Genomic DNA, 24,994 nt, shown 5'->3' with positions numbered 1-24,994 from the left:
TTTGTTGTCTCGTCAACGGATTTTGTTGCCTAATCTTCTGACTTCTTCTTTCTACAGTTTTAGCAAAGAGAACACAGAAAGCCTCTAAGTCTGCTGATACAAAGACAGTATGTCTCTAAATTGATCTCTTTAAAGATTGAGTGTGCTTTGCTTTACTGCATTACTTATTAATTATGTAATGCTCGGTTACTGAAAATGTAATAGTATAATAGTATTTTAAAGTTACTTTGCTTCTTTTAATATGTCTGTTGCATTGCACCTGATGGTGAACAATGCTCTGCAGGGCAAAAATCCAACTTAGTTTCTTCAATTCTGGCATGCCAAACGATAAATCCTTTTTCCTCAAATTAATGTGATGTCACTAAAGGGTTACAACATATTCACTGCTGTATATTGACTCTGGGCAAACACTTGCATAGGGATTGTTGTTAATTAAAACAAACAGGGGAAGGTGAAGTTCTCCAGGTAACCACAGAAATACTGATCTTTAATTTTCCAGAAGAGAGCTGTAGAAAAAAACAGAAAAAGAGAGTTTTATGAGTTTTATGTTGAATAAAATAACATATATTCACATTCACACTATTTAGAGAATTTCTAAGTGGCTGACATTGCACACAGACCAGGGTATAGATGTAGTAAAACCTTAAGGATTATATGTACTGATGAAAAGGTAAAAGCCCTGGAGATCTGAAACATTCAGGAAGGGGCTGGACTTTCACATCACGGCTCGGACTGTGCAACCAAAAAAGGAAGACGTTACGCAATGAGAGGAGGGAGTTGTGGAGATAGAGTGCTTATCCTCCTGGAGAAAAGTTGTAGATACATACAGTATACTGAGAAGCCACCAGCAGCGTCAGAATGTCTGATGATCCAAAAAAGGTATTTTCTGTTAATTATTCTGTCTTTAAAGCAACAGTCTGCCAAACTTTCATGCATGGTTCACTCATAGTAAACATGTGATGTTGAGCAACTGACCACACACTGAGGTATTTTGCAGCACTTGCAAAAGCTTTCCTTAAGATGAATGTCTTCAATGTCTGCAAACTGACAGAGATCAGTGTTTTTTGCATGAGCTTTGTTTTTATTATCACACTCAAGTATGTTTTGATTTCTTTTCTTATCTTCTTTTCTTTCTTTTTGTTTTTTTCTGTAGATGGAGTTCACTCGATCAGTGCTCTTTGATTTCCACGGAGTCCAAATGACCAAATATTTCACCGAAAACTGGGAGAACATTCAAAACTTTCAGGCCAGGCCAGATGATATACTTATTGCAACATACCCAAAGGCAGGTCAGTGCATCCGAGTAGCTGGTGTAAATGATTTATTGGATTGGAAGATAGGCAAAGAGGGGAGGGGTTGAATTATATGACCATCCTCGCTCTGTGTTTTTTGTTTTAGGAACCACGTGGGTGTCTGTGCTCCTTGACCTGCTGTATTTTGGTAAAACAGCACCAGAGCGTCAGACATCCATCCCTATCTATGAAAGAGTGCCTTTCCTGGAGATCACCTTCCCGTCTATGGATTCAGGTTCAACAGATTGTCAAACATGGATTTTATTTCTGAAAAATGTTTTCTTATTTAAGCTTCAGTATACTATGCAGGCGTATTTTACCTTTTACTCAAACTTCAGTGAATTGTGCCATTGTCTCTGAGACGTCCATCTGTTTTTTTTTAATTTTTTTTATGAGTGTCATGTCTCTAACTGAAAGCACCCTAAGCACTTTACAAGATCAGGGTTTTGATTCCATCTTTACCCGTTCACTTAGGAGTTGACCTGGCAGAGAACCTCGCTACCTCTCCACGACTGATTAAAACTCATCTTCCAATCCAGTTTGTGCCAAAGTCGTTTTGGGAACAAAACTGCAAGGTCAGTTGTTTGTGTTCATATATCAGAGCTGTGCTCTTGGGAAAGGCTCAAGGGCCATGCATTAATGGTAGGACAAAGTCTAAATGTATGAGCAGATTTCTGGTGTCTTTTCTCAGCACTCAGGTTATACAATGTGCCTGCTACCTTTGTAAATCCACGGGGCTCCTTCATTCTGCCGTTGCTCATTTCACATGTGGGTGTAGTTTGTCTCTGAGGTTGATCTGGGGTGATCTGGCCATTCGAGATTTCTTGCCATTCCTCAGGAACCACACACTCATTGATACAATTATCCAACCAGGCAGCGGTTCTTCTCGATTGCCTCGCCCGAAACCAGAGCTCAGTGTAACACAGGACACATGGACTGCGCCAGCCCACTCAAATAACAGCTTGCCTCCTGCACATTTAGGCAGCAATAGAGAAATGTAAATGCAGAATTTAATCGCGCAGCGGACACTAACATAGACAACAAGGTCAGCAATTCCTGTTAATCGTGTTAAAGCAACCACTTGTAACCACTTGCTGATGTTCTGTGTCTCTTGTCCAGAAAAGGGTCATGTGATAGGGGAGTGACAAATAAGGAAAAGTGTGGACAAAAGGCAAAGACAAAGAAAAAGGTGTTTAAGAAATACTTATTTAATGCACCTTAGATGTTGGAAGTACATGTTGTTTCATGTATTGTTAGAATTATATATTACACAACCTTTTTCTTCTTCTGTAGATAGTCTACGTGGCCCGCAATGCCAAAGACAACATGGTCTCATATTTTCACATGGATCGCATGACTTTGACCCAGCCAGACCCTGGAGACTGGAACACCTACTTCCACAGATTCATGGAGGGAAAGGGTAAGCACGAAAGACAATAATGATAGAGTTGTTTATATTGGAACAGGCTTTTCCTGATGTGCTTTCATGTATTGGTCTGTTGCTTCAGTACTGTTTGGATCCTGGTATGACCATGTGAACAACTGGTGGAAGAAGAAACAGACCTACTCAAAACTCCATTACATGTTCTATGAAGACATGATTGAGGTATTTCATTTTTTTTTTTTTGTGGGTCTTTTACAATTCGGCCTACTTTTTACAGCCTCTCCTCAGGCTGGTTGTAAAACGATATGATGGTATCTGATCACTGTGCTTGCAGGACACTGGACGGGAACTGGACAAACTCTGTTCCTTTCTCGGTTTGTCTCCTTCAGCCGAGGACAAGAAACAAATCCTGTATGGAGTACAGTTTGACAACATGAAGAAGAACGACATGACCAACTATTCAACATTCCATGTTATGGATTTCAGTATTTCTACTTTCATGAGAAAAGGTAATCTGATAAATCACTAAGTGTGCGTGATAAGAAACAAAATCAGATCTCTACTTTTAGCTGAAATGCCTATGTCTCTGTGGTTCTGCAGGGAAGGTCGGAGACTGGAAGAACCATTTCACTGTGGCCCAGAATAAAGAGTTTGAGGAAGACTACAAGAAAAAGATGAAGGACCCCACACTTCAGTTCCGCACTGAGGTCTGACCAGGTCTGAACGGTAGCTGTGTATATGTGGAGATCGGTCCATGACTGACTGGACATACTTGCCTCTGATGTGATCGGTGTGGAGGGTGTCCTCTTGTTATTAACATTCGAATTGAGGCTATGAAATGCATGCTGGGAAACACAGTGCATAGCAAATTACTATTTAGACAATCACGTCAAAACAGGAGAATGTATGTGTACAAAAATGAACGAATAAAGCAAAAATACTCAGATAAAGCAAAAATATTGGCCTTGAGTTTGTGTCACGTCTCCAATAAAGCCCAAATGTTTGTGAGTCTTCCATGTTAAACATAATGTGCAATGAAAGAGCAGCTGTGACACCATAAACATGGAAACTCTCAAATGAAACCACTAGATAAGTGTGATCGGTAAAATGAATCCAAAGCTGGATTTTAATCATATCAATGTTGTGTATTTGCAATAAAAACGATAGAACCGTTTCATCTTCATATTGTTGTCTTCTGTGTGTTGGTCATTTAATGACATAATGGTCACAAAATAGGTCAAAAGCATAGATGGGTAGAAACACGTTCAGATGTATTTGAGGAAGTGGTTGATAGTTAGTACTCTAGCATACCTAAATTGCAAATGTAAGCTATGGGTGCAAAATGGGTTGTTGATCTTAGAACTAATCAGTGCTCTAACGTTAGACTGAAGCTCCTGCTGCTGATAGACAGAAGGGGAACAGGGAGCTGCTGGCCCTGGAGGACTGGCACCAAAATTTTTGTCAGTCTGTCTCCCAGTTTTGGCAAAGCATTCTGTTTTCATTGTGCCACGGTTTGGACTTTGAACCCAGTTAGTATGACAAGACTGATTGGAACAACCTGCACTGTGTTGTTCTCACACTGTTTTTTATGGGCTTTGTTAATTAATCCATCTAGTAATTCATTCAGTGCCTCACTGAACTGCCCCTGCCCCATGTCTGCTCAGTCTGTGTGTTGTCCTGTGTTTTTGAGCTCTCTTTGTAGATTCTGAGTGTTCTTACAAGTGAAGTCAACAGTTGTTTCGAGGAGAAAACAGAGGATGTCTTTCGATCCAAAGAAGGTATGTCTCTGAAGTACTCTGTTTAGAGCTACAGTGTGCTTTACTTTTATGCACTACTTGTAAAAAATGAAAATGCTGAGTAGTTGAGCCCAGGGGGTATTTTGAAATGCTGAGAATATGTCGTCTCTCTCCTCCTTTAGAATGACTGTTCTCAATCTGTCTTCAATGTCTGCAGAATGATGACAGAATGACTTTGTTCATATTCTGTTGCACACAAACCAAATTGCTTGAGTTTGATTAATTGTCACGGCGGGATTAAAGGGGAAAAACTCAAAGGCTTAGGAGATAGGAGGTGTGGGGAGGTGGGGAAACACAAGGCGAGCTTTATTAAATCAAAGCTGAGAAATACAAAAACCAGATGAATGAGAAAACCAAAAATGACGAGGGCAAAAACAAGGTAGCAGCTAAAGCCAAAGCAAAGTTCAACAAAAGGCAAAGTTCAAACCAAAAGGCAAAAATCCAAAACATACCAAACAGGAGACGAGGTACAGGGAGAACATCAGGCAGGCAGGCAGACAGAAGCAGGAACATGAGCAAACGCAGACAGAGGCAATGAACGGACATGGAGTGCAGGGAAGACACTGGCTGACATTCAGACAGCACTATAAAGTAGCATAGTCACTATGTAGTGCACTATATAGGGAGTAGTGAGTGATTTCGGACACAGCCACAGACTAAATACACAGACACTACTGACAAGACAAGGAACAGGTGAGGAGAGAGAGCAGGGAGGAGGCCAGGTGTGGTAAAGGGGGAGCACAGAGAAGAACACTGACAGACAGAGGTAGATGATGCACCAAGGGAAAAGCACACGCGAACTTAAAGGACAAGAGACACAAGAAGGGCGTGGAAAATCAAAACATGAGACATAAGACACAACACAAAGACACGGAATCTCGAGTCATGACATTATTGTACGATCTTGTGTGTTTTGTTTATTTTCAATCTATAGATGGAGTTTAGTCGAGGGGAACTCTTTGATTTCCATGGAGTCGCAATGGTCGAGCAGTTCACCAAAAACTGGGAGAAGGTCCAGAACTTTCAGGCCAGGCCAGATGATATACTTATTGCGACATACCCCAAAGCAGGTCAGTGCATATGAAAAAGTCTTGGTAGATGCTTTATAGCTCATAAAAGATGTGAGTATAGAGGCGAGAGGTGGTGAAATCAGGAACATGTATGGAATTTTATATAAAGGAACATGCAGAAAGGGTTTTAGTTCACATACTGGCCTCCTAATGCTGATCCCTCATTGTCGCTGTCCTTCCACACAGCACAACCGCAAGTGATGTTATTGTCACAGTCGCTGTGATATTTCCTCTCTCTCTCTCTTTCTCTGTTTCCTTTAGGAACCACATGGGTCTCTTTGATACTTGACCTGCTGTATTTTGGTCAAACATCTCCCGAGCGTCAGACATCCATCCCAATCCATAAAAGAGTGCCTTTCTTGGAGTCCACCCTCCCGTCCAATGATGCAGGTTGAACGAACGATAAAACACGTACACCATATTTCACAAACATGCACCAGGGACAATCATATAGTACTGTCTTAATAGTCTGAGGTTCTCAGTACCATGTTGTTTAACAAAAACACACTCTGAATGCTGTTGCAGTCAATAACAAATATACTTAAGCAATTTACAGGAGCAGGGTTTTGACAAATTCCATATTTAGGTCTTCATTTAGGAACCGATGTAGCAGAGAACCTCACCACCTCTCCACGACTCATTAAAACTCATTATCCAGTCCAGTTCGTGCCGAAGTCCTTTTGGGAGCAAAACTGCAAGGTCAGTGGTTTGTGACTGATAAGACCAAATAAGGTAGGAATATTGGTGAATGTGTAATTGTTTTAAAAAGTCTTCCAAAACGTAAAACAGAGTTCCTGAATACCTTCACCCTGGAAGCAGTTTTCCAAAGGGTCTGAAATGCATTTGCATTTGGACAGTGTTTTAATAGATACCCACACACAAAAAAGTGCTGGGTTAAAAAATAACCCAACCTTAACCCAGACGCTGGGTCACTATGGGATAGAACACGCGCTGGGTCGGTTTGACCCAAGTGCTGGGTTTTACTGTGTAACCCAGATGCTGGGTTGTTAATTTGACCCAACCTAGTGGGTGAAATTAACTATTGCAGGGTTAGATATAACCAATAGACTGGGTTATTTCAGAATGCTGATTATTTGACCCAACCCAGTGGGTGAAATTAATACTATTACTGGGTTAAATACTACCCATACACTGGGTTATTTCCTGTCAGCCTTGCTGCTTTTATATTAGATAAATGTGTGGATTTGACATTGGGTGTTTCAAAATATATGATATATGTATGTAATGTTATAATTTGTTTTTACTTCTTCTGAAGATAGTCTACATGGCCCGCAATGCCAAAGACAGTATGGTGTCTTTTTTTCACTTTGATCGCATGATGATGACCCAGCCAGACCCTGGAGACTGGAACAGCTACTTCCACAGATTCATGGAGGGACAGAGTGTGTATGAACAGTAATACGTGAGCTGTTTCCACTGGAACAGAGATGCACTGATTTCTACCGATGTGTATTCATGTATTGTTCTGTTGCTTCAGTGGTGTTTGGATCCTGGTATGACCATGTGAACAACTGGTGGAAGAAGAAACAGACCTACTCAAACATCCATTACATGTTCTACGAAGACATGATCGAGGTATGACAGTTGTTTCTGTGGGCTCTTTCTGTAGAGTCAATTCTCCCCTAGCTGGTATAATACAATGATATCAAACAATGCAATATGTTTTCAAACAATTGTGCTTGCAGGACACTGGACGGGAAATAGACAAACTCTGCTCGTTTCTTTGTTTGTCTCTTTCGGCCGAGGAGAGGAAACAAATCCTGTATGGAGTGCAGTTTGACAACATGAAGAGAAACAAAATGGCCAATTATTCTACACTCCCGATCATGGATTTCAAAATTTCTCCGTTCATGAGGAAAGGTAACCAAATAAGTGACTGAATGTGTGTGACAAGAAAGAAAAAATCAGATGTCCTCTATTAGCTAAAATGACTGAATCTCTGTGGTTCTGCAGGGAAGGTCGGTGACTGGAGGAACCATTTCACTGTGGCCCAGAATGAAGAGTTTGATGAAGACTACAAGAAAAAGATGAAGGACCCCACACTTGAGCTCCGCACTGAGATTTGAGCGTGAACATGCGGTGTGTATGTTATGTCCATCATAACAAGAAAAGAATGTGTGGAAAAATTAGCCAATGATATACAAACCAAAAATCCTCAAACAAAGTATGGGTTGGACTTTAATCATGCCTAATATCCTTTATTCTGACTCTTACAAGAGTGATATGTGTAATTAAAGAGCAGCTGTGAGAGCACAACAATTGAACTGATCCTCTCCAGTGAGACCACAAAGTTAGTGCGATCTGTAAAATGAATCTCAAGGTTTTCTATTCATGTCCATATTGTATTTATGCAATAAAACTTCTCATTCACATTGTTTGTTTTGTTGTCTGAGACATGAAATAACAAAACCGTTCAATTAAAAATCACTGTTGACTCTTGCCATCATCAACTATCAGACCTCCTTTTACCAGTTAGGTGGCTAACGTGCTGTTCATTTTTAAACAAACTTGACATGAACACTGACAACACACAGGTAAATTTGATTGGGTTTTTTGTATTTTTTGTATTGTAATCCATAAATGGATAATACAAAACAAAGTTTGGCCTTTTCAGTTCAGTTCTGTTAAATTAAAATGTTTCCCTCTAGGATTTGTTTTGTATTATTGCTAGCACAAAGCTAGCAGGAGCAGCACCAGCAAACCACACCAAGTGCCACGCTAGCAGGAGTTCACTAATGTTGCCTACAGAATCTACAGAACAATTAGTTGTTTTTGAGAACGCTGACCAGCGTGAGTGGAGAGAGGACAAGGGAGTGACCTAACCTGACCCACACATATTTAGTCTGACAGCCAGTCTGGGATTGGCTACGTTGCTAATAATTGATCTTACTAACAAGTCCTGCCCGTGTAGACGTGATCTAACCTAGTCAATTTGTTCTGTTGTTACAATGGGTGACGTTCACTCATTACAATATATGCTACACAGGCAATGTTGTTTTTTTTTATTTGTAGACCGTATCACTGTGACACCGCAACAACAACAGTAACTTCTAGATAGAAAAAACTAGCGGAAGAGATGTAAAATCAGCAAACTTGTGTGTTTCTGTTGCCATTTTCAGCCACAACTGTGACATTTAAAAAAAATCTTACATTTCTGCTGATGCTTATTGTTATAAATATATATATATATTATTATTTTCATTTTGTTTTCTGTTAGTTGTAATTGTAGCTCGGTTCATGGATCCTCCTTTGGTTGTATTTGTTTGTTTGATTTAAACAGCACTCACAGGCCCATTATCCTTTGGCGTTTGCCTCTGTTGTTTGTGTTTTGTTTACAATCACTCTTTTTGAAGTTCTCTGTCCTGATTGGATAAAAGGCGCAGGGAGACCAAAATAAGATAACCAGAAGAGACATGGATAACTGAACAAACAGTGTATGAAAGTGTTTACTGTTTAAACATAGAGCTATTCAACACTGATTTGATTAAGAAAATAACACTCAGAGCAGCTTTAAGCTGTAGCAGACAAGCATTTGTTTAAATGTTCACACAGTTAAAGCTTTGGAAAACAATTTGAAAACTTGATTCCTGAAACGGGTAAAAACAACAAATCAGGTCATGGAAGTAGTAAAACTTGAAGTTGATGCGTGTCTACTAATCTTTCCTGTTCCGATTCTTGAAACGCACACCAGCACGCTGCTGCAAACATGATTGCACTGAGATGAGGGGAATGAGAGTAAAGGGTAACAACCCAGGAGCGTCTGGATCTGACCCACATATGACAGATACAGTGTTGTGCAACAACAAGAGAGGGGCAGGGCAACGGGTTGCTTTTCAGAATTACAACAGGAAAGGAGCAGTGTCACAAAACACAGCAGGGTAACCAGCAGCGATCAGAATGTCGTTTGATCCGAAGATGGTATGTCTCTCAATGAATTTCTATATAAAGCTTTGGCGTGCTTTACTTTTATATGTACTTGGTAAACATGAAATGCTGAGCTGCTGAGAATTAGCTAAGGTAAATGCCGGCAATAGCTATGACTTTGTTTCTGTCTCTCCTTCTAAGATGACTTGTGGAAGTTAATATTTTATCAGACATTCTGATCTGACTTCTTCATCTGCAGCATCTGGTGCACAGTGTTTGAATTCCTTGGCGCACCGTCAAAATTGCTGTGGTTTGATCTCTCTCACACAATGATCATATGGTTTGTTTGCAAAAAAAAAGACAGATGTACCCTCTCGACCAGAACTGTTTGAGTTCCGTGGCGTCTCCATGACCCACTATTTCACCAACAACTGGGAGAACATTCAAAACTTTCAGGCCAGGCCAGATGATATACTCATTGCAACATACCCCAAAGCAGGTCAGTACCCATAAGCAGTCAGCATAAATGCTTTTACAGCTCATGATAAATGTGTGAATAGAGGTGAGCGGTTGAGATTTTGTTTTCCTCTCTCTGCCTGTGTCTTTCTCTTAGGGACCACGTGGGTCTCCTTGATCCTTGACTTGCTGTATTTTGGCAAAACAGCCCCAGAGCGTCAGACGTCCTTCCCAATCGAACATAGAGTGCCTTTCTTGGAGATCAACATCCCGTCTATGTTTCAAGGTTGTACAGATGATCAAACATACGCACCATAATCCAAATTCAATCCCAGATCCTCAGTATTTGATAAGTTGGGATTGAGCTTTAAATATCAACTTGCAAATTTGACCTTTGAGCTCAAACTCAAAAGACGGTAACTAGTTTTTGCAGTTCAACTAATACAATCTCAACTAAAGAGACACAGTGTTGAGATCATTCACAGCGAGTCAGCAAAGCATATGCAGGAGTAATATGTTACTGTTAGATATATAACTAAGTCAGTCTACACTAGCGTGTGGAAGTCAAGAAACAGCTTCCGCACATTAAGATCAGACTTTGGCTCAGTCTATCTCTAATCTTCTTACAGGAATTGACATGGCAGAAAACCTCCCCACCTCTCCACGGCTCATTAAAACTCATTTTCCAGTTCAGTTTGTGCCAAAATCCTTCTGGGAGCAAAACTGCAAGGTCAGAGGTTTGTGTGTTATTTGCACGATTTCAAAGTACAGTGACAAGATGCTGACACACTGTACAAAGGAGCTTCAGCAGCATTACGGACCCATAGCACTCTAGTTGGTAACGCTGGAAAAATGACATTAAGAGAAGGCGAAATGTTGAACGTGCAGCTGAAAGAATCCCACCTGCTCCTCACAGGCCTTCCTGTGTTTCTTCTGATACAGTGGATTGCATAGCTGTTGTTTTTCTGCTTAACAGACCGACCTGAGCTTGGTAAAATCAGGGATACATCTAGGAATAATGTTACATGGTTTGAGCAAGTGGGGAGCTTGCCTCTACTGCCAGGCTGATTGTGGCGGGCCAGCTTTGCAACAGCTGATCCTGCAGACAACGAGCCTGTCCACGTTTCAAGGACTGTTTCCTGCATGCTGGTTGCATTTAAAAAATGAAAATTGCAAAATAACAAGTTAAATGCTGCAGCATTTTTAGGTTAAATGACTACTTTGATTATCAGGGAAACATGTCTGTACTTGATGTTGACTGATGTGTTGTGGCCCCTTGACTAAAATCAACGCAGCAGATTTACAGAAATACAGAAATTCCTCCCTCCAGAGCATCGGATATGTGATTAAATATTCCTGGCAAAATCGGGAGGGTTGGCGAATATGCCAAGAGACACCCTGACAGGGAAGAGCAGCTCTGAGAGGAGCAGTCCTGTGGGGAGGACGTGACAGCTGGAGAGGTCGGTGTATTCACCATGGAAACTACAACTCCATGTATCAGCACCACCACTGACTGACCAACCGAGAAAAGCACAGCCACACTCAGAACTCTTTATAGAGTGTTGTTGGGATGTGCCCTTCACCGAAAAGGTTGAATTAAATGGTGATTTATGTGTTTTCCATTTCTGTAGGTGGTCTACGTGGCCCGAAATGCCAAAGACAATATGGTGTCTTTTTTTCACTTTGATCGCATGAACATGGCCGAGCCGGAGCCTGGCGACTGGAACAGCTACTTCCACAGATTCATGGAGGGAAAGAGTGTGTATGAAATACATTTGAGTTGTTTCTATAGGAACCGAGATGCGCAGATTTCTATCGATGGGCTTTCATATATTGTTCCATTGGTTCAGTGGTGTTTGGATCCTGGTATGACCATGTGACCAACTGGTGGAAGAAGAAACAGACCTACTCAAACATCCATTACATGTTCTACGAAGACATGATCGAGGTATTTCTGTTCATTCTGTGGGTTCTTTCTATTCAGGCAACTTTTTCTTTTATAGCTCTCCTCTAGCTGGCTACAATAACATGTGACTATTGTGTTTCCAGGACACTGGCCGGGAAATAGACAAACTCTGCTCCTTTCTTGGTTTGTCTCCTTCGGCCGAGGAGAAGAAACAAATCACAGGTGGAGTGCAGTTTGACACCATGAAGAAGAACGACATGGTCAACCATTGCACAATTCCAATTATGGATTTCAAAATTTCTCCTTTCATGAGAAAAGGTAAACTGATAAACAAGTCAGCTGAATGTGTGTGTGTGTCATGAGACAAAATCAGATCGCCACCAGCTAAAATGACTCTTGATTCTCTGTGGTTCTGCAGGGAAGGTCGGTGACTGGAAGAACCATTTCACTGTGGCCCAGAATGAAGAGTTTGAGGAAGACTACAAGAAAAAGATGAAGGACCTCACACTTGAGTTCCGCACTGAAGTCTGAACGGGACTGAACAGGGGTGTATGTGGAGACTGGTCCACAACTGACTAGATGATTCCGTTTTTTTTCTGTATGCTGTGCAAATGCAACATTACATGTAAAGGTAGCCTACATTTTGTGGAATCTGTCAACATGTTGGAAAAAGTGCTCATAATCAGAGATAATAAAGAGGTTTATCAATGAGGACAGGTGGACTATGAGCTTTGCACATGAATTTAACCCACTCAAGTTATCATGGCAGCTTCACTGTTGTAGCCAGGACGATGTGTCTCTGTCTCCCTTTTTCCTAACATCAACAATCCACATTGAGCAGTAAGTTATTCACACACTGTTCATAGAGTACAGTCTGAAACTATCTTGGCGATTTTTGTCGGACACCCCCCCCCAGAAATGATTTTTTTTTACACTGGCAACCATAAACACATTAGGTATGGCCCAAACAAGCCGTGTTCGAGACAAGAATTGTGAAGTCTCTCATATCAGTGTTTCACAGGAGACTGGGAACGCATTCAAAGCTGTAAGACTCGGTGTTGTACCTCTTGCAACCATACATCCATGACTGATCACCTCAATTCTCAGGTCAGTTCACAAACATGAACAGGTTTGGTCAGGGTGTGTCAGGTGTGCTTATCTTTATACCTCTTGACTGTATGCATGTTTGTGGAGGATTAGCAATGAACATTTCATGCCCTTTTGTCTGGGATATGAGGCAGCAGTTCTGGGAGGAATGAAAATGAAAAATATGTAGATGGTCTTTTCCAACCATCTGAGAGCTATTCCAACCCCCCAAAAGGCAACAACATCATGCAAAGTAAGAAAACTTAAATATGACAGCTCTTTAAACAGTTTCAACTCTGTAAGTTATACACATGAACATTAGCCACGTGTGTGCTTACTGGGCCACAGTGACATGTGATAGCAAGGTCACAATTTCATCTCCTGTCACAGAGCTGAAATATAACCTTATCCTTGTCAACATGTCTCTTTTCTTCCTTCCACTCCTTTTGCCTGTAATAGCTTACATAGTGAATGTATGTCTTCCCAGCTTCTCCTCTGCAAGAGTTCTTCTCTACTCTGTACAAACAGCAGTTTTCCAGTGGCAGGTCAGGGCCAAACAAACAAACAAGTTCCAACAAGTCTCACCAGTCATAGCAGTAAGTTATCTGTGCAAAAATTTAAATCATACACGTGCATTATCAAACTCTCTTCTGGTTGAGCAGGTGCAGACATGACGTGAATGTCTCACATTCACAAACAGAAATGACATTGAGCATAGCAATTCCCTGATGTTCTGCATGAAAGCAGGAGTAAACTGTTTTTTTTTCCATGAGCAAAGTTACGGTGGAGCATAAATGAAAACTCGCAGACACTGCTACATTGCTATAGAATCAAGGTGACTTGGTTAGTTGTAATATTAGCAGTATGACTTGTAAAGTGACAGATGTGTTTACCTGCTTGTGTGTGTCTCTCAAATGAAGATACTGAAACGTGGCTTGAAAATGATTGAAAACATCAAGTTGGATGTCTAATAAAACCAAAGATTGACAGCGTGTGTGTTTTTTGATCATTCGAAAAAATCAGAACTAATTTTGCATTTTCACGTTCTCCCAAACAATTTCACTGCAAACATAAACATTGCAACATAAATCCCCATTTTAGGCCGCAGCCGTCCAACAGAAAACCTCTGCGGCGGCTAACATATGAGTTTTTTAAGTAATACAACTCTCACATCTGAGTCATTCACCCAGTTTGCTTTGTCATTCTGAGTGTGCAAAGATTAAACTACTTAGAGCTTTGATAGAGTTGTAAGACCTGCTTTGACCTGACTTTGTGAGGACAACGATTATAACTCTGACCTGATAAAAACAGTGGTTCACAGTTGAGCAGTCAGACTGACAGCTGATAAAAATGAACCATGGCACGCTATTAACAAGTAGTGTTTTCAAGTAGTTGGGCTGTGCCACAGTGAGCGTTACATCCCACGACTGAGTGTAATCACATACAGGCTGCCCCACATTCTTGAAAAATAGTTGGCCTCCACATGCAAGACATGTTGCCCTCGTGGGATGCCTCCGAAGCTGAAAATGTTCGACATGATCATCAAGATAAATGTTAGCTAAGTACATTTGTGTGACACCGCAGATAAATTCAAGCTGTGGAAACTGAGGACATGAAACTGTTTTTGTTTGAATAACTAGCAAAAGGAAGCAGAAGGCAGATCCCCTCTAGAGAAGGAGTGTTGACACAATGATATATGTCATCATTGTATATATGTCTGTTATATTTACATATTTTCATCTGTGATCTATGGATAATTGTCTTTGTCAGCATTGTGCAAAGCTATGCTAAGGTGGCTTAAAATCAGGAACCGAGCACCGCAAATTATATGCTACATTACCAGGGCAGCCTCTTTAGTAGAGCAGTCAGGGGACCTGCACATTCCTACTTCCCCCATCTGCTGGATCTCTTTTTAGTTTTGTTGCCATTTGTGTCCACTAGATGCCCCCAGACATCACCTAAACAATCCAGGTGATCTGACGTCCATATCCTCCCCATCTCCTTCACTATTCACCTGTCAGTAAAACATGGTTGTAATCTTTTCTTTTCGTTTCTTTTTCAACCTCTTTACTTCATGTTTACTCCTACAGGTTTCTCTATCCTAAGTCAGTGTGAGCTATAGGATATGATTCATTTTGTTTGAATATTTATCTGTGAGTCAGTGATCAGAACTTTTGTGATCTAACAATCAGCGTAAGACATTAAGATAGCCTAAGAGAGTGAATGAGAGCATTTCCCTCAGTGTCTCGTTGGTGCTGTATGACTCCACTATTTCCTTACTGCTGAAGGACACAGTGCAAGGCTATCAAAGGTACTGTGTTTTGATCCTGATCTAGTTTGTGAAATACCACTTTTTATGTATGCAACATAATTTACCATTTCATTCTGTGCGTGCAAAGATAAAATAATTCAAACAAACAAAGAGGACAGGTGTTTTTTTTTTTTTTTGCAACGCTTACATCTTTAATGATGTTGTATGCCCTGATTCGACCTGACTTCCACTGGGGATGATGACCCCTGGCACAGTACACGCCTACATTAGTTTCAGGAAGTTGTGCAGCATTTTGTGGGGAGTATTACTCAACGCACAGACTTTTCTTTAGACTGGATGATCACATTTTTGGAGAAATACCAACTCAACAGGGTGAGTTAGCAGCAGGCTTTGGATTGAAATATTCACAGAAGACAACATACTATGGTATGCTGCATTTGAAAGTTATCTGGCAGATCATCAACTGACCATAATAATGTCTTGGAATGTCTTGTTTTCGAGCTCCAAAAGTTACAGGTCATGTACAGTAGACCTTTAACCTTTAACATTTTCATGAATGTTCTGTAGCCTTTCAGGGTGAATGATTAAAAGGTGCAGGTCGACATCTCACTGCCAATCTGGTGAATATTTATGTTGTGAACCAGTGAGGCAAAGAAGCATATTAATCAGCCTACAGTGCAATACATCTGCCAAATTTTTCCTTAAAGAAAATAATATTAAAAGGATATAATTTAATTTGTCTGAACATTTCTTCATGTTAGTGATGGTTCTTTTGTGTATTTCAGTGTGTATTTAATTTGGTTTCGGTGGGGAACACTTACCGTGATGGAGAAGGAAATGTTGTAATTTTAGCATTTCCCAGTATGAGCAAGGCACCAATGGACGTTTTTACTGCTCTATGACTCTTCATTAATCAGTGCTGCACTGGCTACTGGTCAAATCTCAAACATTGTTATCTGGACTGGACCAGATGATTACTGACTAATTTGCTTCAGTCCTGACAGCATGGGCAAAAATCACAGTGGCATCTTAGTATTTTAAAACAAGCCTTTTTTTGCAGATGGAGCAGCCACTGCGACCGACACCAATTGACTTCCATGGAGTCTGTATGACCAAATACTTCACCGATAACTGGGACAACGTACAGAACTTCAAAGCGAGACCAGATGATATCCTCATAGCTACTTATCCTAAAGCAGGTGGGGTTGTGTGTATAGGAGTGTAGACTCTAGTGCATCATTATTATACTTGTATTCATGTTCTGTTGATCGATTGATACATTTTGATGTCATATAATCTCAGGAACCACATGGGTCTCTTACATCCTGGATCTTCTGTATTTTGGGCAGACACATCCAGAGCTCCAGGAGTCCACTCCTCTTCATGAGAGGGTGCCATTTTTGGAGCTCTGCAGCCCGTCGCAACCCTCAGGTAGAATAATGCCCCCACAATCACTCAGATATCTTTATATTACACCATGATCGCTTGATTGGCGCACTTTGTCTCCTTAATCTCTTTATTATTGTTGTTCCTTGTGTAAAGCCACAGCGTGTGAGATGTTACAGAAGCCGGACCAGGCAGTGCATCGGTTTTGTTTGTGGGCATGCACTCTGTCGTGTGTGTCATCTGGTGAAAGGTCTGATTGATTTATAAAAAAGGCAAATGTTTGTTAATATCATTTCCACCATATCAATTTAAAGGGTGATAATATTTCTGGTCACTTGAGGGCAGCAGATATAAGTTGTGAACTTAACAATCACAGATCTTTTAAAAGGTATTCTATGCCGCATTTTTTGAGAAAAAAAAAACACCCAAAAAAACTCTTACAAAAAGCACTTCCACTTAAGACCCATTTGAAATGTGTGGTGATGTCTGTGTCTGCAGGGACCCCTACCACTGCACCGCCTGCATGTACACGAGCTGAAAGACTGTGTGAGAGAGAGAGAGAGAGAGAGAGAGAGAGAGAGAGAGAGAGAGAGAGAGGGACCTGGCTAATCTTGTATAATATGCCTTTGAGTTGACATGGCAAACAGCTACCAGCTCCTTATTTACACATCCAGCAGTTACAGAGCAGCATTATCATTCTGCAGCAACAGCAGTGGTGTGTGTACAGTATTGACATCTTATCCTACCTGCTAGTCCGGTCGCTTTTTCTAACAGAAAAAATAGTTCCCCGACCTACTGTTAATGAAAAAGCTGTTATTAACGTAAAGCATAGAACATGTATTTTAGATGAACTAGGTGTATTCACATTGGGATAACATCATGAGACTAGTCAATGTGTTTGTGCAAAGTCCATTTGTGGCATGTAAATAATGCCTCTCTTCACACAGGTGTAGACTTGGCAGACAAGCTTCCCACCACACCTCGACTCATTAAAACTCATCTACCAGTTCAGTTCATACCCAAGTCCTTCTGGGAGCAGAACTGCAGGGTAATTGCAGCACACACACAGTGTTAAAAAGACAAAATGTAACTCCCCAGAGAAAGTTGACTGTTGAGTCTTATCCCCAGGCTGTCTATATTTGCTTCAGTTTGCCTTCCAACCCAAATCATCAATATTTGAAGATTTCGGGATGACTCAACTGTCAATCATATTTCTTCATGAAGTTAGATTTTAGTTGCTTTAATGCTTGAAATACTTGGATTATTATTAGGTGCTGACAGTTTGTGATTGAGTGTGTTTCTCTCTCTGTAGATAGTCTACGTGGCTCGTAACATAAAGGACAATGCAGTGTCCTATTACCACTTTGGCCGCATGAACTCTCTTCAGCCCGAACCAGGGGACTGGGGCACCTTTCTGCACGATTTCTTGGAGGGAAAGGGTGGGTTCAAAGTGCTTTTACTGTAAAGAATGAACAATATCAGTTCATTTCCAGCGTCCCCTCATACATGATTGTGTGGTTTCAGTGGTATTTGGATCGTGGTATGACCACGTGAACGGCTGGCGGGAGAAGAAGCAGACTTATTCAAAACTTCACTACATGTTCTTTGAGGATATGATTGAGGTGAGCTGAGAAGTGACAGACATTGTGATATGTTAGTAACTGGTAATGTTACATTTTTAGGACTGCACGTTTAGAATGATAACCACTCTGTGCTTTTAATTTGTGTTTCATGAGGCCGGTGCTCAGATCCTCTCATTTTCTGCAGGACTGTGGACGAGAGATAGACCGACTCTGCTCCTTCCTCGGTTTGTCTCCTTCTGCTGAGGAAAAGGAAAAAGTCAAAATTGGATCAAAGTTTGACAATATGAAACAAAACAAAATGGCCAACTACTCCACTGTCCAAGTAATGAATCACAAGGTGTCTCCGTTCATGAGGAAAGGTACGCTAAAACAAATCTGCTCGAAACCACGCATCACCTGTTCTTACCAGATGACCTGAACGAATCTTTCGTCCTCTCAAGGGAAAGTTGGCGACTGGAAGAACCAGTTCACTGTGGCCCAAAATGAAAAGCTTGACGAGGACTACAAGCAGAAAATGAAGAATGCTACACTGAAGTTTCGTACTGAAGTTTAGAGTCCTGAATGCTGATGATGCAATGAGAACGTTGTGTGGGACATTTCCCTCTGCACAGATTTCTACTGATGTGATAAAAAACCATTAGAATCAAAGCTTGGTTGATGTCAGAAATGTTGAATCTCCTTTTTGTGTGATTTTTGAACCTGCATCATGTGACAGTTTGTGGAAATTAATCAAACTGGAGCATATTTGCCTATTTTGTGTATTCCCAGAAGAATCCATTTGTATAGATGAGTGAAGAGTTACCTTATTTGGACAGGAAGTCTGATGGGTCTGAGACGGGTAATATACTACTTAGGAAGTGTTCTTCCAGGATTGGTTTGGCAACACACAGTGTTTCTTTCAGTGTTTGCTTTTTCCTGAATTTGGAGCTTCAATAAATGTTTCAGTGCAAAAGATTTACCGAACTTTCTTCTCTAAGCAGCTGACCTGTACAATTGGTGAGCACGAAATGAACTTCTGGGACCCCAGTTAGCTGCAAAGACACTTTGACTGTAATGTGTAATTTGTGCAGCCTAACATTAGGTTATAGAAGCTTTTAATGAGTTGTGAATGTGATGCCGTGTACATGTCAGAGGGATTTTGATTGGCTGCCAGTGATCTTTGCCATTTTTAACGGGAAGTCAGAGTATCTCCATCCAAAATGTTTATTTCAAGCCTTAAATTTCAAGTCTTAAACCCTAACCAAGTGGTTTGTCTGCCTAAACCTGAGCAGAGCGTTGTGAACAAAGCTTTGTGAGAAAAGGGGGGGAAAAAAAGAAAAATCATCCCAAACAGACGCAAAATTGCAACAAAAAGAATCTTCCAGTTCCAGTCTCCCCCTGTGGTTTCGCAGAAGTGTACTCAGCTAACCTTTATTCTGGTGTCTGGGTTAATTGTTTGGTTACCAGTACAGACATGCAACAGGCTGGTGGGTGAGGAAACAAAAGAAAAAAAAAAAACACTTTGACATCTTATTTTTTATTCTATGATGGATGTATGGAGCAAATTAAAAACACAAGTCAGTAAGCACATTTTGGCAAGAATTTTAATTTAGTTCCAGCCTTAGTCACTCAGTGAAAGATGTTCTTGGCGTAAGTTCACACCGAAGTGCCTTTTTGTCCATATTTAGTTTGGTAATGTTTTGCTTTGGGCTGTGGGTGTAGTCTTCCAGGCTGAATTGTGATACTGACATTTTGTTCCTCGAGCCCAGTGGATTAGACAAGCTGACTGCTAACACTAAAAACACTTTCTCTTAAAGGGAATTAATATACGTACATATTATTGAATTAGTGGGACTGTCATCGTACAGCGGAGCCAAGGCGTGGGATAATAGAAGAAAGGGTACTCAAATATGTTCAAGGTATTTCTTCAAATAACCAGGATTTCAATTTTCATATCTACAGTGTGCTTTTATTCAAAACATGATTAATTTCCAGTGGGGTTCAGTGCATGTTTAACATACTACATGGAGCTAATTAGAACAGAAATTTAAATGATGTCTCTTAGATAACTTGTAGAAGTTTGAATTGTTTTCTGAGTCAATCTAAACTCAGACTACCTAGGTTCTTATGGACTATGAACTATTTATTCTCTATTAAGATGACAAATGATTTTCTCAGACAATTTGACTTTGCTGCTATAACTGAAAGTTAACAATGTTGTTTGCATCCTTTCCCTAACAACCACTGCTGTTGCAACAGTACTGTATGGTCTGAGACTTCTCTATTCCTTGCCTTTTAAAGATGGATATTCCTTTACGACCAGAGCTGTTTGACTTTCATGGAGTCTCGATGACGCACCATTACACAGACAACTGGGAGAAGCTTCAAAACTTTCAGGCCAGGCCAGATGATGTACTCATAGCAACATACCCCAGATCCGGTCAGTCCTCAGACATGAACAGGATGTGTTTTGCTGTGGCGCCTGAATAGATGTGTGTATGGAGGTGAGGGATTGTGATTTATTTAATCACTGATTACTAATTTATTCATTTCCCCTTTCTTTTAGGGAACACCTGGCTCTGCTGCATCCTGGACCTGCTGTATTTTGGTGAAAGGTTTCCAGAGCGTCAGGCATCCATCCCAATCTTTAGAAGAGTGCCATTGTTGGAGGCCACCTTCACCTGCAGAGCAGGTGACCTAACAATCACATAACTCATTTGTCAGACAGGTGCAAACATTTTTACAGAATAGCTTCACAGAATATATTTACTCGAAGGCTTGAGGCTAATATTTGTTCGAAGGCAAGTGCTGTTTTCTTTTAAATTAGACCCGCTAAATTTCAGGTTGAAACAGTGCGACGAAGGAAGACATCGGGTGTCATTTGACAGATCACACTAAAATCACTACTCATATCAACAACAAAAAACTATTTTAATAATTTACAGGACCAGGGGGAACTCCACATGTGATAAGAGGAACAGACATGGTGGAGAAGCTCCAAACCTCTCCTCGACTCATCAAGACTCATCTTCCTGTCCAGTTCATACCAAAGTCAATCTGGGAGCAAAACTGCAGAGTTTGTATTATTGTATTATTTCAAGATGAGATTGGTGGTTGCAGGAATCTGTTCTAGTGTGATCCCTGCTGATACATGGAGGTATTTCATCATTAGTGCAAAGCTGCTCTTCAGATAACAGAGTTTTCTTGTTGTGCAGATAGTCTATTCTGCCCGCAATTCCAAGGACAATGTGGTGTCTTACTTCCATCTTGAACGTATGACCATGATCCACCCAGAGCCTGGAGATTGGAGCAGTTACCTCCAGAGGTTCATGGAGGGAAAGAGTATGTATGGAAAACTATTAAATTTGCTTGTATGAGAGATCCACAGATTTCCTCCACATTCATCAAGTGCTTTCTTTTATTGTTGTGTTGCTGCAGTGCTGTTTGGTCCCTGGTACAAACATGTGAACGGCTGGTGGAGGAAGAAACAGAGTCCCTCAAACATCCATTACGTGTTCTATGAAGATCTGGGTGAGGTAATTTATTCTTTTTTGTGGCTTGTCTGTGCATGTGTTTGTGTGACTCCAGCGTCTCTTCTTGTTCACGTTGCTTCTCTAAAGCTCTGCCCGAGCTGGTAGTAGCGCTGTAACTTTTAACCACTGTGCTGCCAGGACACTGGACGGGAAATAGACAAACTCTGCTCCTTCCTCGGTTTGTCTCCTTCAGCTGAGGTAAAGGAAAACATTTTGAACAGAGTGCAGTTTGATAAAATGAAATCAGACAACATGGTCAACCACTCAACACTCAGAGAGATGGATTTCAAGGTTTCCTCCTTCATCAGAAAAGGTCTACAGTCTACAATGATTCTAACATGTGATGGGAAACAAAATTCCCTCTCCATGTTCAGCTAAAATACCTGACTGATTGTTCTGCAGGGAAGGTTGGTGACTGGAAGAACCATTTCACTGTGGCCCAGAACGAAGCATTTGAGGAGGATTACAAGAAAAAGATGAAGGACCACACACTTCAGTTCCGCACTGGAGTCTGAATGGGACTGAAAAGGCAGTGTATGTGGAGACTGGTCCACAACTGACTGGATGGTTCCATTTTTTTTCTGTATGCTGTACAAATGCAGCATTAAATGTAAAGTTAGCCTACATTTTGTGGAATTTGTCAATATGTTGGAAAAATGCTCATAATCAGAGATAATAAAGAGGTTTAGCAGTGAGGACAGTTGGACTATGAGCTTTGCGTGGGAATTTAACCCCCTCAAGTCATCATGGCAGCTTCACTGATGTAGCCAGGATGATGTGTCTGGTATGGCCTGCCTGATCAGCAGACTAAGATCTGTGCATCAAATCACGCACAGAGAGATGCACCGCAGTACCCCTCCTTCTTCAACTAAATAAACTTTTTGCCCATATAGAGTCAAACAGAGTTGTTGTCATCAGGGCCGTAACTACCATTGAGGACACCGAGGTCATGTCCTCTGTATTTTTTCTCTGTGAAAAAAAAAAAGAAGGTGATAACTGCTGACAAATAGTTGGGGGCCTTAAGCACATTTTTGCGCAAATTCATCTAAAAGCACAGCAATTTTGCACATATGTAGCTCATACTGAAATGATTTAGCTAATGACCCCTGGGGCAAATTTGGCCGCCACATCCAATATGGCCGCTTCCTGAAAAGGGTTCTGGCTATAACTTTTGAACCATATGAGTAACCAATACAAACTTGATAACTTTTTCAGATTATTTGATGATGGGAAACACATAGGAATGTTAATAATTATGACCTGGTGCATCTGGACCCCTTAATCCTCCAATTCCAATATGGCTGCTGTCCAAAAAAGCAGTTTTGACTGTGGTGTGGGCCTTACACCCCACTGTCACCAAATTTGGAACAGATGTAGCTGAGGGCATACTGAAATGATTTAGCCAGGGCACCCAAGCCAATGGTCCCTGTGACCAAGATGGCAGCCAAATCCAATATGGCCACCACCTGAAAGGGATTCAGCCATAGCTGAATTCAGCCAGATGAGATACAAATACAAACTTGATGTCTATTTTACCTATTTTGACCATAGGAAACATATCAGGACCCCCCAAATTCCCTAAATTCAATATGGCCACTATCTGAAAAAGGGATTTGGCCACAAACATTTAACCAAATGCGCTACAGATGAGGGTGTGGTGTCTATTTTATGTTTATTGACCACAGGAAGTCCATTGGCATATTCATATTTATGCTTGTGTAAGTCTGGAAGCTGTTCTTTTCAAAACTGTGTTTGAAAATCCATTTTTACCACAACTTTGAAGGTAAGGGTAACATCATAATGTCCAAAACTCTCCACTAACATCACCCACACTAATCAAACTGTTGCTTCCTCCAGCAGAGATGACCCATGGTGCTGAAGTCAAGATCCACTCCAGATTTTTGTGTCTCTTTATCTGAACAGATCAGTTCCTGCTCATACTTGGCCTGTGAGCAGCTGTGGTGATTCTTATATTAGTCTCTAAATAAAGTCTCTAAATGTTTTCTTCTTATTTGTCACTTTGGAACCTCTGATAGAACAAAGGTTATGTGCTGTGACTCAAGTTCTATGATCACAAGTGTTTCAGTATGAAAATATTTAATTATGTGAATAATGTTTTTTGTATTTTTTTTCATCTGATCATAATAACAAATACATGTTAATTCTGTCTTTGAGTAATAAAGTAAATAATGTCAAAATTATTTTAATCAAGCTTTAATTTAGTTGCTTTATTGCTCTGTGTTCAAAACCTGTCAGTCAGTCATGTGACATCAGTCAGTTCATGAAAGCTTCCTGTATGATGACATTCTGATCATGAACTGTTCCTTTAATGACAGCTGACACCAGATTCATCATCAGTATCAGGTGTGAGGTTTCCCTCTACTGGTTCACAGAGGTTACTGTTGTTGCTTTTGATGAATGAACAAGTGCAGCATCTACACACATTACATGGTGGCTGGCATGCGCCTTTAATATTGTGCGCAGCTAATAAACACAGAGAGGAAGAACAAACACACTGTTGTCGTGCTCATGATACCAAACTGCTGCACCTGTGTAGAGCTACGCAATGTAGACAGGAGCCAGACATGTTGTCACTGGTGTGGATTTCTTTTTTACAAGAAGAACATAGCACGAGGAAAAACAAAAGTCTTATCAAAGCTATGGAATATCAAATAAACCATAAAAACGCAAATAAAATAATCAAGGAGCTTTACTGCTCAAGTTGCTTTCCTAAAACAATCTGCTCACTAGAAATTGAGTGTAAATGATGCTTGTTTGTGTATAATAATGAACAGAAAGTATCTATAGAGCTGTTAATGTCTTAAGAATCCTTAATAAAACGTTCTGCCTCTCTAGACATTTACATTTCAAGTGTAATGTCAGAATGATTTCTATATACGGGCATCAAGCTTAATTGATAAGTGGTCAGTGGAGGACGACAGACTCCAATGAGAGGACAGAGAAAGGAAGATGATGTGAGGAATAATACACATGAGCTTCAAACCCAGAACATGACAGAGAAATAGCTCCAGACCGCTGTGGGCCAACGGCACAGTGTGGTTAAAATTTTTACACTGTTTACAATCCTGAACTGGCGAAATTTTCACTGCGGTCAAGCCAGCCATGGTTCGCCATTGCTTGGTTAAATAAGAAGCCTTCAGTTTATTTAATTTCTCTTAATTTCATGGTAAAAGTACAGAACAGAAATCGATAACACTTCAGCTAAGGTGTCCAAATTACCTGAATTCACCCAATTACAATATTAAAATAATGTAACTTGATTACATGACTTGATGACATATCAATAAAAAAGCACTTTTTTTTCATTGACAACTGTATCTGTTAATATCTGTTTTATTTATTTTT

The 24,994-nt window shown here is 40.5% G+C and overlaps 5 protein-coding genes across 8 annotated transcripts; all 5 read left to right on the top strand.

The window, feature by feature from the left end:
• Positions 1-736: 736 nt before the first annotated feature.
• On the top strand, positions 737-3,859 carry LOC119023439 (cytosolic sulfotransferase 1-like). The gene is made up of 8 exons (XM_037105367.1): positions 737-879; positions 1,154-1,289; positions 1,399-1,527; positions 1,767-1,867; positions 2,586-2,712; positions 2,801-2,898; positions 3,011-3,185; positions 3,277-3,859. The coding sequence occupies exons 1-8, from the start codon at positions 859-861 to the stop codon at positions 3,387-3,389; spliced, it is 900 nt and encodes a 299-aa protein (XP_036961262.1). The 5' UTR covers positions 737-858; the 3' UTR covers positions 3,390-3,859.
• A 151-nt stretch (positions 3,860-4,010) lies between these two features.
• LOC119023437 (cytosolic sulfotransferase 3-like) lies at positions 4,011-7,642 on the top strand. Its single transcript, XM_037105364.1, has 8 exons — positions 4,011-4,454; positions 5,407-5,542; positions 5,804-5,932; positions 6,129-6,241; positions 6,819-6,945; positions 7,041-7,138; positions 7,249-7,423; positions 7,517-7,642. Exons 1-8 carry the CDS (start codon positions 4,434-4,436, stop codon positions 7,627-7,629), a joined length of 912 nt encoding a protein of 303 aa, XP_036961259.1. The 5' UTR covers positions 4,011-4,433; the 3' UTR covers positions 7,630-7,642.
• Positions 7,517-12,501, top strand: LOC119023438 (cytosolic sulfotransferase 3-like). 2 transcript variants are annotated; one of them, XM_037105366.1, is made up of 8 exons: positions 7,517-7,642; positions 9,788-9,926; positions 10,041-10,169; positions 10,513-10,613; positions 11,515-11,641; positions 11,734-11,831; positions 11,933-12,107; positions 12,208-12,501. In XM_037105366.1, exons 2-8 carry the CDS (start codon positions 9,836-9,838, stop codon positions 12,318-12,320), a joined length of 834 nt encoding a protein of 277 aa, XP_036961261.1. In that variant the 5' UTR covers positions 7,517-7,642; positions 9,788-9,835; the 3' UTR covers positions 12,321-12,501. The 2 variants fall into 2 exon arrangements, with proteins under 2 accessions (XP_036961261.1, XP_036961260.1); XM_037105365.1 differs by lacking the exon at positions 7,517-7,642 and adding an exon at positions 8,985-9,481.
• Positions 12,502-15,406: 2,905 nt separating this feature from the next.
• On the top strand, positions 15,407-19,070 carry LOC119023436 (cytosolic sulfotransferase 2-like). 2 transcript variants are annotated; one of them, XM_037105362.1, is made up of 8 exons: positions 15,407-15,519; positions 16,208-16,346; positions 16,450-16,578; positions 17,481-17,581; positions 17,846-17,972; positions 18,058-18,155; positions 18,301-18,475; positions 18,557-19,070. In XM_037105362.1, exons 1-8 carry the CDS (start codon positions 15,484-15,486, stop codon positions 18,667-18,669), a joined length of 918 nt encoding a protein of 305 aa, XP_036961257.1. In that variant the 5' UTR covers positions 15,407-15,483; the 3' UTR covers positions 18,670-19,070. The 2 variants fall into 2 exon arrangements, with proteins under 2 accessions (XP_036961257.1, XP_036961258.1); XM_037105363.1 differs by having other exon boundaries at positions 15,447-15,573; positions 18,557-18,698.
• Positions 19,071-19,193: 123 nt separating this feature from the next.
• Positions 19,194-24,320, top strand: LOC119023441 (cytosolic sulfotransferase 3-like). 2 transcript variants are annotated; one of them, XM_037105370.1, is made up of 6 exons: positions 19,194-20,535; positions 20,662-20,787; positions 21,041-21,171; positions 21,311-21,437; positions 21,534-21,631; positions 22,031-24,320. In XM_037105370.1, exons 1-6 carry the CDS (start codon positions 20,397-20,399, stop codon positions 22,106-22,108), a joined length of 699 nt encoding a protein of 232 aa, XP_036961265.1. In that variant the 5' UTR covers positions 19,194-20,396; the 3' UTR covers positions 22,109-24,320. The 2 variants fall into 2 exon arrangements, with proteins under 2 accessions (XP_036961265.1, XP_036961264.1); XM_037105369.1 differs by lacking the exon at positions 22,031-24,320 and having other exon boundaries at positions 21,534-21,746.
• The last annotated feature ends 674 nt before the right edge of the window (positions 24,321-24,994 follow it).

This window comes from Acanthopagrus latus, chromosome 7 (assembly GCF_904848185.1).
Source record: "Acanthopagrus latus isolate v.2019 chromosome 7, fAcaLat1.1, whole genome shotgun sequence".
In the NCBI taxonomy this organism is placed as follows: Eukaryota; Metazoa; Chordata; class Actinopteri; order Spariformes; family Sparidae; genus Acanthopagrus; species Acanthopagrus latus.
Note: the sequence above shows the minus strand (reverse complement) of the source record. Positions and strands in the feature narration are given on the sequence as shown.